Source organism: Drosophila ficusphila, unplaced genomic scaffold (genome assembly GCF_018152265.1).
Source record: "Drosophila ficusphila isolate 14025-0441.05 unplaced genomic scaffold, ASM1815226v1 contig_414, whole genome shotgun sequence".
NCBI classification, from domain to species: domain Eukaryota; kingdom Metazoa; phylum Arthropoda; class Insecta; order Diptera; family Drosophilidae; genus Drosophila; species Drosophila ficusphila.
Window position 1 is genome coordinate 17,659,758 of NW_025064328.1, and position 12,159 is coordinate 17,671,916.

Sequence of the window (12,159 nt, forward strand, 5' to 3'; positions counted from 1 at the left end):
TGCTCAGTTCAGTTCAGTTCAGTCTGAGAAAAACGATCGGAGATCCAGGAGGTGTCTGCTGGACGTGGTGTGCGCCATTCGAACGCCGATGCTGTGTTGTACATATTGTTTATATATAGAAAGATAGAACATCTCTGTTCCCCAAAACGTGAGTGTGAGTGTGTGTGCGAGTGTCTGGTGGATTTCAAATTGGAATTGAATGAGGAATACGTGTATATCCGCTGCACCAGCACAGTTTCAAATAATGCCACAGGCCGAAAATGTGAATATATCCTAATTACACATTTACCGATCCATTGTGCCCGACGAATACGCGTAATTACCAGCGGAAAATTTCATTTCAGTGAATCGGAAACGGAAAAATTCAAATTTCTACCATCGTTTGTGTGCGGCGCGTTCTAAATATAAATAAAAAGAAATCGCTTTCGGTTAATGCCGCACTGAAAATTCGCAGCCGACAATACTGCGCCCTAATCCTACCCAACAAGTCCTGAAAAGTCCCATGCCAAAGTGGCCCTGTTTCGGCTAATTATATAGTGAGACCTGAGCATGGAAAGATCGCCAGCAGCCAATGCCGCGGGTAAGAATCAGCGTGCGAGTTCCCCGGCGCCGGGAAAGTGAGAGATTCTCCTTTTTTCGTTCCCGGTCCCGAACAAAGTACTTTATGGCTATTTGTGTGTATTTTTACGACCTGCCACGGGCTCCGTCTCCGTTTTTCCCCTTCTTCGCCACTGTACGGCCACAGTGCGGTTACGTAATTGTGATTTGAGTATGAGAAATTTTCATAATTGTACGTTGGAATATGTGCTGGTCTAGTGTCATTATTGTGGCCGCATCCCGGCGATGACCGAGCCATTCCCAACAGCCGAAATACTATTTACGAATCACTTTTGATTACGGCTCCCCATGCAGAAAGATTCGACAAGCTCACAAATAGTGCCTGATGGCGTATGAATAATATTTGGAACTATTTTTAGTGAATGTTCCGAATACTCGATAGTTGGTGCAGGGTATGGCGATGTGCACGGGACAAAATAACTTTATGGTGTAAACATAAGCATTATAGGTCAAAGACTGGAATATTCATTAGGATCTATTTGTGAAATAATAATAGTACATTTTGTTTTTAATTTATAATAGATTTTGTATTCGTAATAGGTTTTTGTGTAAATCGCCTAAACTCTCCTTTAAATTAGTAACTCCTGTTAATTAGGAATTTGAAAGTCCAGATTAGATATGTTGCATACCTAAAATAATAATTTAGTATTTCCCTAAGAATCGCACAACAATTTTTATCAATACAAATCCTAATAAAATGTACCTCTTATTTAAAAAACTTTAATAAAGCTTTATAATCTTAAGGGGTTATATACCTTTTTGAGCGAAAAAAATGAGGGAACTTTGGATTTTTTTTCAGGTGTGTAGCAATTATTTTATGATACTGAGGTTATTATTTATTGATAGTACATGTTTTTATAGACACAACAAACGTTTGTTCTCAAAAAAATATAAATAACTTTCGAAGTTATGGCAATTCTCTCATAACCCTTTTTTTGTTATAGCGGCTTGCGGTGACCACGATGGAAGTCCAGCGGGTCAACTTAAATCAATAAACCAAAAAATTTTTATTAGTTTAGTATTATTTCTAGTTCGTCATTGAATTACTTCAAGAATATTTGGTTTTTTCTGCATACAGTAACAATTTTTTCAAAAAATTGATTTTTCGAGCTCTAAAAATTTTATTAAAAATTTCTTAACTGCAAAATCGAAATTGCCGCAGAAAAACTGATTCAATGGCGAACTCGGCACAATCATTACGAATGTTTTAAAAAAAATTGAAGAAGATCGATCAAATAGTTCTTGTGCAATCGCGGTCACAGCAAATGCACTTTTGGAAAAAAACGACTTTGAGATAATCGCATTCAAAGTTTTACGTTGCGTTACAAAGAGTGACGAACCGCGCCTCAAAACGCTGTTTTCCTATTGAACTATTATTCGGATCTCTTCAAAAATTTGGGAAAATGTTCTCTAGGGGATATACTTTAGGATTCAGCTAAAAAAAATTTTTCGTTTTTTTGAAAAAAAAAGGTATATAACCCCTTAAACAAACTTGATTTTTGAAATTTTTGTTTTGAACTTCAAACTGCCTCCAATCAGAACGAAAATTTTAAAGTTTTAAACTAGAAACTTTATTTCTGCTAATAAATCTTGATTAGGGTATCCTTCTGGCGATTTGATTTTATATTTCTACTCTCAGCCTTTGATGCCGGCATAACTATGTGTGTTTATGTCTGGCAATTCTTGACATTTCGCAAATATTTATGATAATTTGTTCGGCGGGCGACTTTCTCCGCCTTTAAAACTTATAAAGCGATTAGTCATGCTTATAATTAACGCACTATATTACCCCGTTTTGTAGAACCTCCTGGCCAGGATGGAGAACTCGAGGCGGTTCAGCGCCCACCGCCCCGAATCACATTTAGCGAAAACTCCAGCTCCCTGATCCGCTGCATCCCCAACGAACGTGCCACGTTCTTCGTGAAAATCGACTGCGCCGAGGAGGATGAGCCGGAACTGCTGCCCTTCAAATTCGAATGGTAAGTCATAAATCTTTCAGAGCAGAAATCTATTTTTCCTTCGCTTACCTGTGCACTCGGTGCGTGAATCATCGTCCTTGCTCCTCCGCCCGGTCTGCTGTGCATAATGCCAAAAATTTGCGCATTAACATATGATTTCTCCTTCACGGCGACGGATTTGCTCAATTGAGCAGGTCGAGAGCAGATCCACCGGCGTCTGCGCCGCCAAAAGAGCAATGGTACATCTCTAGGTTCCCAGATTTCTCTGGTTTTTGTTGTACGGGCTCTTGAGCAGTCAGTTTCACTTTGACGATCGGCGCATTAACATATCCGTTGCCCAGCGGGCGGACATCAAGAATCGCAGCAGCGGCAGTGCTATACGAGAGTTCTATATATACACCACACTGCGTATACGTACTGGTTCGTGGAATCTGGGGGTGTCCACGCGGCGGATACTCAATAAATCACCAGTGAATCGAAATCAATCAGCTTACGCGAGAATTCCTGAGGGACTCCGCCTAAAATTGGGTCCCAGCACCTGGTGGAAGCGGGTGGCGGGATAGCTGGCCGAGATCTGTAAAGAACGTCTAATTATAGCCGCATTAACAAATCGCTGGCAGTCGCGTCTGCGGAACTTTCGTCTGCCGTCGAAACTTTGTCTTTTGGGAAAGGAATTTCGGTGCTGTGCGTCAAAAACATTTCCATTTAATGCCCAAAAAGTGTTGAAAATACTTTTTCTCAAACGAAATCGAAAATTACATAATGCGCCTGGCGGTGAAACAAAGAGGAACAAGTAGAGATTGTGCGATCGGTTCGGTCAGATGTTTGGCAATATCCGCGAGAGCAACAGATAAATAAATAAACTGATTCTGGGCCCCCGAAGAACAACAGACACATGAAAAGGAAACAAGAAACAATTTGAAAATTCTCGATCTCGGGGAAAACGACAGCGAAACAACAAGTTATTAGCGCTCAACATCAAAAACACGCAGCCCAAAAATAAATTGGCAAACGCGTTGTTGTCTAGCTAGCGTTTAAATTATTGCAGTCCGCGGTTTGTGACTAGTGAAGTGGCCGAATGCGAATACAATTAATAGCGAAGCAAGTTCAAGCATTTATTTATAAACATTCTTGCTTCGGTTCAGAAATATTTTGGTCAATTTTCTCTTTTAGAAAATTGTTGTTATTGTTCTCGTGCGGTGATGCTGGCGGTGTTTGTTTGTTTCTGTTTATTAGGCAATGATTATGCCACATAAATTAATGACTCTTACGCCTTAAATGTTTCGGTAAATGTTTGCACGTGCAATCTGGTAATTAAAATAACAGATTCATAAATTGAAAAAATTCAAGAGTATTAAAGATACAAAAAGAACAATCACTTTGAAAACTAATAAACATATTTATTACTTTTTGACATCGAGTGACTTAATTATTGTACAGCATACTCCTAATTTGGATATTTTAATTTTTGTTACTTTAAGTCGACTATTTAGTATTCAATATTCTTTCTCCTTCAAGATGTAAAAATCACGAATTTTTAAGCAATTGGAGAATTTAATAATGAAATAAGTTTAACATTCCGTGGGGCTTAAATTTGAAAATATTTCTGCTGCTAACTGCAACCGATCGTATTTCGGATTAATATAAGAAAAACGCCATGGGCAACGGATGTTCGAAATGCTGCCAGTGCAACGAGCACAAGCAAATCAACGGCACACTCTCCTCGGCCTCGTCGGTCTACAGGAAAAGGTGATGATTATCCAAGTTGATTTCTATAAGGAATAAAATGTCTTTGCCAAGCTTACCGTGTTTCCCTTGGCCACTCTTCTGGGTGTCCCCTAACATTCGTGTTCTTCCAGGAGCCGGGGAGAGATTCCCATCGAGAATTCCGACCGCTTCCGCATCACGGCCACCAGCAACGCTGTCCAGTTGGCGGTGGAGCATGTGCAGCGGGAGGACGCCGGCCACTACACGCTGTTCGCCAGGACGAAGAGCCAGGATGTGGTGCGCAGGCACGTGGAGCTCATCGTGGAGGACAGATCCACGGGCGACGATCCGCCGGTGTTCCTGCGCCGCCTGCTCGACCTCTCCGTCAAAGTGGGCACCCGGACACGCCTCCTCACCGAAATTCGCAGTTCCACAGATCTTAAGGTGAGTGAAGATTGATTTATTTGGAAATATCAAAGGGATAAACCTACTCGTAAAACAATAGGAATTAATTAAATGTTAATTTAAATAGAACATATTAATAATTATTTTGTATATCTCTTTGGATTAGCTAACTTGGTACAGAAACGACCGGAGGGTGTGTGCGAACGATCGCATCACGGAGATCAACGAAGGTACCTTCCATTATCTGGAGGTGAGTCCAGTAACTCTGGATGACGGTGGTCAATGGATGCTTATGGCGGAGAACTTTGGCGGACGCAACTCCTGTATTGGAACGCTCAACGTCCTCGTGCCGAAGGCCTACAAGACACCTGAATTCGTGGAGGAACTGCGCGCCGTGCTCACGGAGCAGGGAACCGTCTCCCTGGAGTGCAAGGTGGTGGGAGTGCCCACGCCCCATTTGCGCTGGTTCAAGGACTCCAAGGAAATCAAGGCTGGAGACATCTTCGCTCTGACGGCCAACGCAGACGATCCCACTTCACTGGGCACGTACACCTGCGAGGCCCGCAACTGCATGGGTGTCACCTACTCCAGCTCCAAGGTGCATGTCGTGGGTCGGGGCAGTCGCGAAGGATCCCTCAAGCCGGCGGACAGGTGAGTCACTCCCTTTAAATTGTATTATTAACACCCTTATACTGGAAATGTGAAGAATAGATTATAAATAATATTATATTTATAAAACTAACAATATGTTTATTGACACACTTATTCATCAAACACAAAAGAATATGCCTTTGTGAGGGAATCCCCCTTTAAGAGACCACCGACTGCCATTAAATCTCTTCCAAATGTTTCCTGTCTTTTCGCAGCGTGGCGAGCAATGCGCCGCCTCCGATATTCACGAACGAACTGAGGGACATGAGCCTGCTCATCGGAGAGACTATCATTCTCGGCTGTCAAGGTGAGTAAATCAGAGTCTTGTTGATCGGAGAAGATCCCCTCCGTTGGCAGTGGGCCAACTTATTTTTGTTTATCTTCTCTCGGACAACATTTGCTCCAATTCTCGCCGGCGCTTGTTGTTTTTAGATCGTGCTATAGAAACTTGAACTCGATCGCACGGCCGGAATGCCTCGAATGTTGAGGTGGGTCATCAACATTTGCGGCAAGTGGCGAGCAAAACAAAACCGCTAATTGCCCGTCAGAGAGAGAGGAAATAACGAAAAGATCTTTTGAGATCGAGAGGCAGAGATCAGCGTTTTGAGTATTGTTTACATGATCTCACGAGAGTTTTCTCTATTTCCCCCAGTTGTTGTGCCGCCGTGGCCCAAAAGCGTCTGTTGGTACAATGCTAACGGGCGGGTGGAGACCGCCGAGCGGTACAAACTGATCGAGGATGGACTCGGAGTCTATATGATCGAGGTTAAGCCCTCGGAGTCCTGCGATGCCGGCGAATGGAAGTGCGTGGTGACCAGTTTCGATGGCAGTGTGGGCATGACCTCGTGTTCCGTGGCCATGGACAGTGAGTGATCCTTGAATCCCTTAAAGCAGATTAACTCATGGTCTCTTTTTTTCAGTTCCGAGGAACTATCGAAAGCCCAGATTCATGGAGAATCTGCGAGCTGTGCTCACCGAGGAAGGACTTGTGTCCTTCGAGTGCAAAGTGGTGGGCTTTCCCACTCCCGTGCTGAAGTGGTTCAAGGATGGGCACGAACTGAAGCCGGGAGATGTCTATCAGCTCACGGGAACCAATTCCCTGGGCACCTACTGTTGCATTGCCCGCAATTGCATGGGAGAAACCAGCAGCACTGCCGTTCTCACCGTCGAGGACATCCAGAACCAGCTTACCGAAGAGGAGCGTCTCGTCTTCACCCAACAAAACCAAAACCAGGCGCCAAAGTTTCTCACTGGCCTGAAGAGCACGGATGCCAAGATCAACGAACCCTTTCAGTTTAGGGTGGTGGTGAAGGCCACTCCGGATCCCATTCTTTCTTGGTTCCGGGACGAGCTGCCCATTGAGCCGAACGAACGATACAACCATTACCGCGGAGAAAACGAGGACTGGTTGCTGGACATCAAGACCGTGGAGTTTGTGGACCAAGCGGAGTGGAAGTGCGTGGCTGTCAATGATTTTGGCACCAGCATCACATCCTGCTTCCTCAAACTGCAAATACCGCGGCACTACAAGAAACCCCGATTCCTGGAGTGCCTGCGGGCTGTGCTCACCGAGGAAGGAGCCGTGAATCTGGAGTGCAAGGTCATCGGTGTTCCTCAGCCAGCTCTGAAGTGGTACAAGGATGGTGTGGAGCTGAAGCCAGGTGATATCCACCGGATTATTTCCGGACAGGATGGCACCTGCTGCTTGGGTACTTATACCTGCGAGGCCAGGAATTGCATGGGCGTGGTGGCCAGTTCTGCCTCGCTTTTGGGATTCGAGGATGCCCAGAAGGGTCAGCAGCAAAAAAGCGAGCAGCTACAACAGAACGAACTGCAAAGAGACTTCTCCTTGTCCACAATCCAAGAGGAACGCACATCCCAGCTGTACGAAACTCCTGTGGGTGACATAACCATCGATGAAAAGGGCGACGTGTCCTTCTCCTTCGACGGGAAGGAGGTCTCGGTTTCCCTTTACGAGACACCCGATCTCACCGAAGAGGAGGCCCTCAAAATTGTGGAAATGTACGCTGATCAAATCTCCGAGCATGTCACTGAGCACAATATTGTAGAACTGCCGCCGTTGCGATTCGTAAAGGAGACCTCGCAGTCGGGAAAACTCCTGATGGAAGCTGTGGTCATCGATATTTCACCCGAGTACTTCACAGTTGAAGAAGACATGCGCACTGAGGCTGATATGGATGACATATCCATAAACGAGATCACGGTGCATGGTACATCGGATAGGGAATCCAGAGTCGACAAGGAGACGGAGCAGTATGTCCAGGAGTCCTTCGAAAAAATGGAGGAGGAGTTATCGCTCTCCGCTCCGATTCGCAAGCGCAAGAAGTCTAAACCTACAGAAACCGATGAATTCTTCAGCTTGTCCAAAGCCTCGGGCAGTCAAGGCGAAGAGGAGACATCCGAATTGCAGACCTTTGCCAGTGCCCAGATGTCTGCCTCCCAAAAGGTTGTTTCTGAATCTCAAGCCAGCCCGGAAAAGGAGAAGGATTCAATGGCTCCACCGAAAAGAAAGAAGTCCAAGAAACCAACAGACAGCGATTCTTCAAAGACCACTGAGGATGAAGCTCGTTTGCAGGACATTTCGGGTGCAGTCGGCGATGGACTTCTGGTCACTCCATCCTCTCATGCCAAAGCAATTACAGATGAGAATGAGATAAACAGGAATCTAATGGCCCTCGTTCCGCTGGCCAAGTTGCTTAAAGTAATCGAGAATCACTTGACCGCAGTTGAGAATGAAGTGATGGAACAGTCCACCATGATGATGACTCCATCGGCTGCCGATCAGAGCATTGCCATCATTCGCAACATCATAGATCCCATCAAGCAAATTGAATCCAAACTAAGGGTTTACTCCGGGGAGACCCAAATCGATGTGCTTATTCAATCCATGGACGAGGACATTCGCCGACTGCACATGGGCTTGCAGGTGATTGAAAAATGTGTGGAGATTGACGAGACAGGAGCAACCTTAATTCAACGCACCAGTGTCTGCATTATTGACAGTGTGGCCGACCAAATGAAACGAGCTCTCGAAGAGCTGAAGATTGTGAGCAAGAAATTCGACTCCGAATGCCTTCGTGCCCAAATTGAACTGACTGCCGATGACATTCAACAGGGATTAGAAATCACTCAGGGCACAATCAAGTCGCAGGCTCTTTTGCAGGAGGCTCAGGAACTGGAGGCAGCGAAGCACTTCTCAGAAACTGTGGAAAAAATGCAGGAAGTGCCCGATTCCATTTCTTTCGCCACCATTTCGGAGGCCAATCTGCCCAGTGAAGCAAGTGCTCTAAAGGAGATCTGCCAGCCAGTGGCTAAGATACAAGAGGCCCTGGAACGCGTTGAGATGGAGCTCTCGTTGGAGGAGTCGGAGGAGCAGATCTACAAGAAGGTGCACCAGAAAGTGCTCGAGAGCATTGTGGAGCCAATAAAACAGCTGCAAAACACTCTGCAGTCCATTGAAGATAAGACAGAATCCTTGGCGGGCTCCGAATCTATGGAGCAGAAGATCAACATGGCCATTCTGGATATCGTCACCCCACCACTCTTTGAGCTCAAGAAGGGCTTGGAGGTAATCCTCAACGAGAAGTCAGACAGTGTGGAGGGAGGCATGCTGACCGTCAGCACTGTGGAATCGATGGTGCCACCTCTGCAGGAAATTCAGAATGGTCTGGCTCAGTTGGGTCAGGATCTGGAAAGTGGCCAGGCCTCCATTCCCCAGGAGGAACTCCGATCTGAGCCAGCACTGGATGTAGCCGACACACAGAAGCTCTTGCAGTCATTTGCACAGGCAGTTTTGCATTTTGAGACGAACATTGAGAGGATCTCTCCGCGTCTCTCCTCCAACGTGAAGATACGTTTACTAAACCTGAAAGATGAACTCTCAGCTTTGATTAGCACTATTTTGGAAAGAGACATAACCGGCCATCATGTTGAGCTGCTGGATAGATTGAAGCGTCCTGTGGACGAGTTGAACTACTGCATTCGGCAGACAGAGGTCAAGAACATGACTGGTTCCCTGGCTGACCTGATTGAACCTTTGAGTATGTTGCAGGAAAACACCCAGAAAGGTCATGGGGGCATGCTCACAGCTCGGGAACCCGATCAGCAGGCTCTTCAAACCCTGGAAAACATTCGGGGCATTATTCGCAACGTAGTTATCGACATAGAAGAGCACGAGTTTAAGATTCTTCAGCAGGAGATCCAACAGGACGAGGAGCAAGCCTCGCAGCAGCAGGATAAATCCTTCAGTGCCTTGCGAAAGGTCCTGGAAACAAAGGTGTCTCTAGAGGAAGCAGTAGGCAATATTGAAACGCTCCAGGAAGCTCTAAACAAAATAAGTGAAAGCCCCAAAGCGACTGAAAGAGTGAAAGTCTCCTCAAACGAAGCCCAAGTTCACCTCTTGCGTATCCTGCAAATTGCCAAGGGACTAGCTACATTCAGCGAGGCTGAAACAACACTCGATGTTAACGAGGCCAACACAACCAGGATTCTATTCGAGTGTGGCAAAAGTTTTGCTGACTTGGCTAAAGCCCTGGGCAGTCCAGAATCTCTGTCCGAGAATGAGTTTTTGAGTGCTCTGAATCAGTTTGGCGATATTGTTGGCCAACAGAAGGAAACGTTGGATGAGAAGCTATCCATAGCTAGTCCTCTCTCCAGCCTGATTCACGTGCTGGAAAACCTAAAGCCCCTTAAAGCCTCTCTGGAGGATCTGTCCACTCTGGACGATGTGTCAGTGCTTAAGTCAGCCGCAGAGTCTTTGCCCACTGAACCGGAGGGGGGAACCCGTGAGTGCCGAGAAGCCCTCGCCTGTAAATATCCTGCTTTCGGATCTGAACCAGGGCATTACTTCGGTTCTTTCCCACTCCGAAGATCCTGATGTGGTCTCTCTGTCTGGACCTGCTGCCCAACAAGTTCAGGCTGCTCTTATCAAAATGCATGAACTCCAGAACAGTTTGGCACTGGTTCAGGAAACCAACGTCGTGGAAGCAGCCCATCCTTTATCGGAGGCCAGTCAGCAGGGAACCTTTGCCGAGGCCCTTTGCAGCTTGGAGCAATGTGTTCTTCAGGTGGAGGAGTGCATGGCCCACAGTGGAGTGGAGAGCTTAACCGATCTTGAGCTGTCGAAGCTCAAGACATTGGCCTCTCCACTCCGCGATGTTAGGGAGCACTGCGAACAGATCGATGTACAACTTCTGGAGAACGTCAATGATATATCCACTCAAGGAGACATCTCTGAATTGAAGAGCAGTGGTCATCAGCAAACCGTTTCAGACCATATCCAGGAAGTAGCTGTAGTGGAGCAAGAGCCCAAAGTGGAAGTGTTCGATATACAGCAGGGTGTGGCAAGTGGCATTAAGCAGCTTGAGGCTTGTCTAGAGGTAACCCAAACGGATTCCAACAAGGAGCTCCAGCTGGTGGGAAAAATAATGGAGCAACTGAAGTCAGATCTGGAAAACATACAGGCCGCCCTTGTTACGGATAGTGACCAACAGGAAACTGTTCTGGCACAAGCTCAGATAGCACGCACCATGTTCAGACTGAAGGAGTCCTTGGTACACACTTATGAATCTGGCCTGGTAGATTCTTTGGAAAATGTGGAGAGTGCTTTCGAAGACATACTGCTTTCATTACCAATTCTGGAGACCCAGTTGGCGGAGGAAATGTTTGGCAAAATCGAAAAGGCCTTTACCAACTTTGTTGTTTACTGCGAGAATCTAAAAGCTGTTGATCATCAGCAGTTGCAGACCCTCAAGAATCCTATTGAAAACCTTGTGACTTCCATTGGAGCTGTGGCTGCCCAACCAACTGTGGATGTCGATAAATCATCAGCAGTTGTGGTTCAACTTCAAACCAGTCTGATGGCTGCTTTCAGGAGTCTAAACGAAGTCAGCGAAAAAGTCAGCAATGAACTTTTGGGTAGTCTACTGAAGACCCAAAGTAGCTTGGTCACTGTCTTTGATTTCATTGAGAATAATGAGAACACCATTCGTGTCATAGAGCTTCTTCAGGAAATCGACTCCATTTCTGCAGAATTAAAAGCATTATCTGAAATTCCAGTTGAACCTACAGTACCCATCGATATAAGCGTAATTATAGAAAACGTTTCGTCGGGCAAAGCGTTCCTTACAGAAATCGAGGAAGGACTGAAAGTCAATAATCCCCAGTGCATTCTTTTGCTGGATGAGAACACTGACGATATCGCTCAGCTAGAGGCAACTCTAGTGCAAATTGAGAAAGAAATCCTTTCCCAACCGCAGCTTACTCAGATAACCGCAAAGCAGTTCACTCTCATCGATGCTCTGCAGCTGCAGATTAATAATCTTCAGGAGAAGTTAAACAAATTTAACGTGTTCCTTTCAGAACTCCAAAGTCAATCGGACATCTCTTTCCCTGAATCCGCTGTGGAAACTGACGTCGATATCAAAGAGAGTTCGGGAAGCCAGAAAGAACCTGAAGCTAAAAGACCAAAACTTTTAGCTTCTGAAGAAACACCCGAAGATGCTACTAAGAAACCAAAGGAAGCGGAGCCCAAACTTCAACCCAAGGACAAGTCAATTGAGGAGAAGGAAATCCAACAGATTGGTGAGCCAAAGTTAGATGCGAAAAAACCAAACAAGGATGTAAGTGATGCCGAAGAGGTTAAGAGTGTTTCTCAAAAGATAGAACAAGAAGAAAAGGCATCTCCAGAAACGATTCTAGTGGCTTTAACGGAAAAGTTATCCCAATCTCTGAGCAATGATTTAAATAATGATGCATTGAAGTCTATTATTACGGAGAGCCAAGACATTCTTGACAACAT

General features: G+C 45.6%; 1 protein-coding gene across 3 annotated transcripts; it reads left to right on the plus strand.

Moving 5' to 3' along the window:
- Window positions 1–33: 33 nt before the first annotated feature.
- LOC108093654 (titin-like) lies at window positions 34–10,327 on the plus strand. Of its 3 annotated transcripts, XM_017193826.2 has the most exons (8): window positions 34–148; window positions 345–580; window positions 2,420–2,597; window positions 4,436–4,727; window positions 4,855–5,339; window positions 5,555–5,646; window positions 5,992–6,204; window positions 6,260–10,327. In XM_017193826.2, exons 2-8 carry the CDS (start codon window positions 550–552, stop codon window positions 10,234–10,236), a joined length of 5,268 nt encoding a protein of 1,755 aa, XP_017049315.2. In that variant the 5' UTR covers window positions 34–148; window positions 345–549; the 3' UTR covers window positions 10,237–10,327. The 3 variants fall into 3 exon arrangements, with proteins under 3 accessions (XP_017049315.2, XP_017049316.2, XP_017049317.2); XM_017193827.2 differs by lacking the exons at window positions 34–148; window positions 345–580; window positions 2,420–2,597 and adding exons at window positions 2,898–3,152; window positions 4,095–4,325; XM_017193828.2 differs by lacking the exons at window positions 34–148; window positions 345–580; window positions 2,420–2,597 and adding exons at window positions 2,898–2,996; window positions 4,095–4,325.
- Window positions 10,328–12,159: the final 1,832 nt, after the last annotated feature.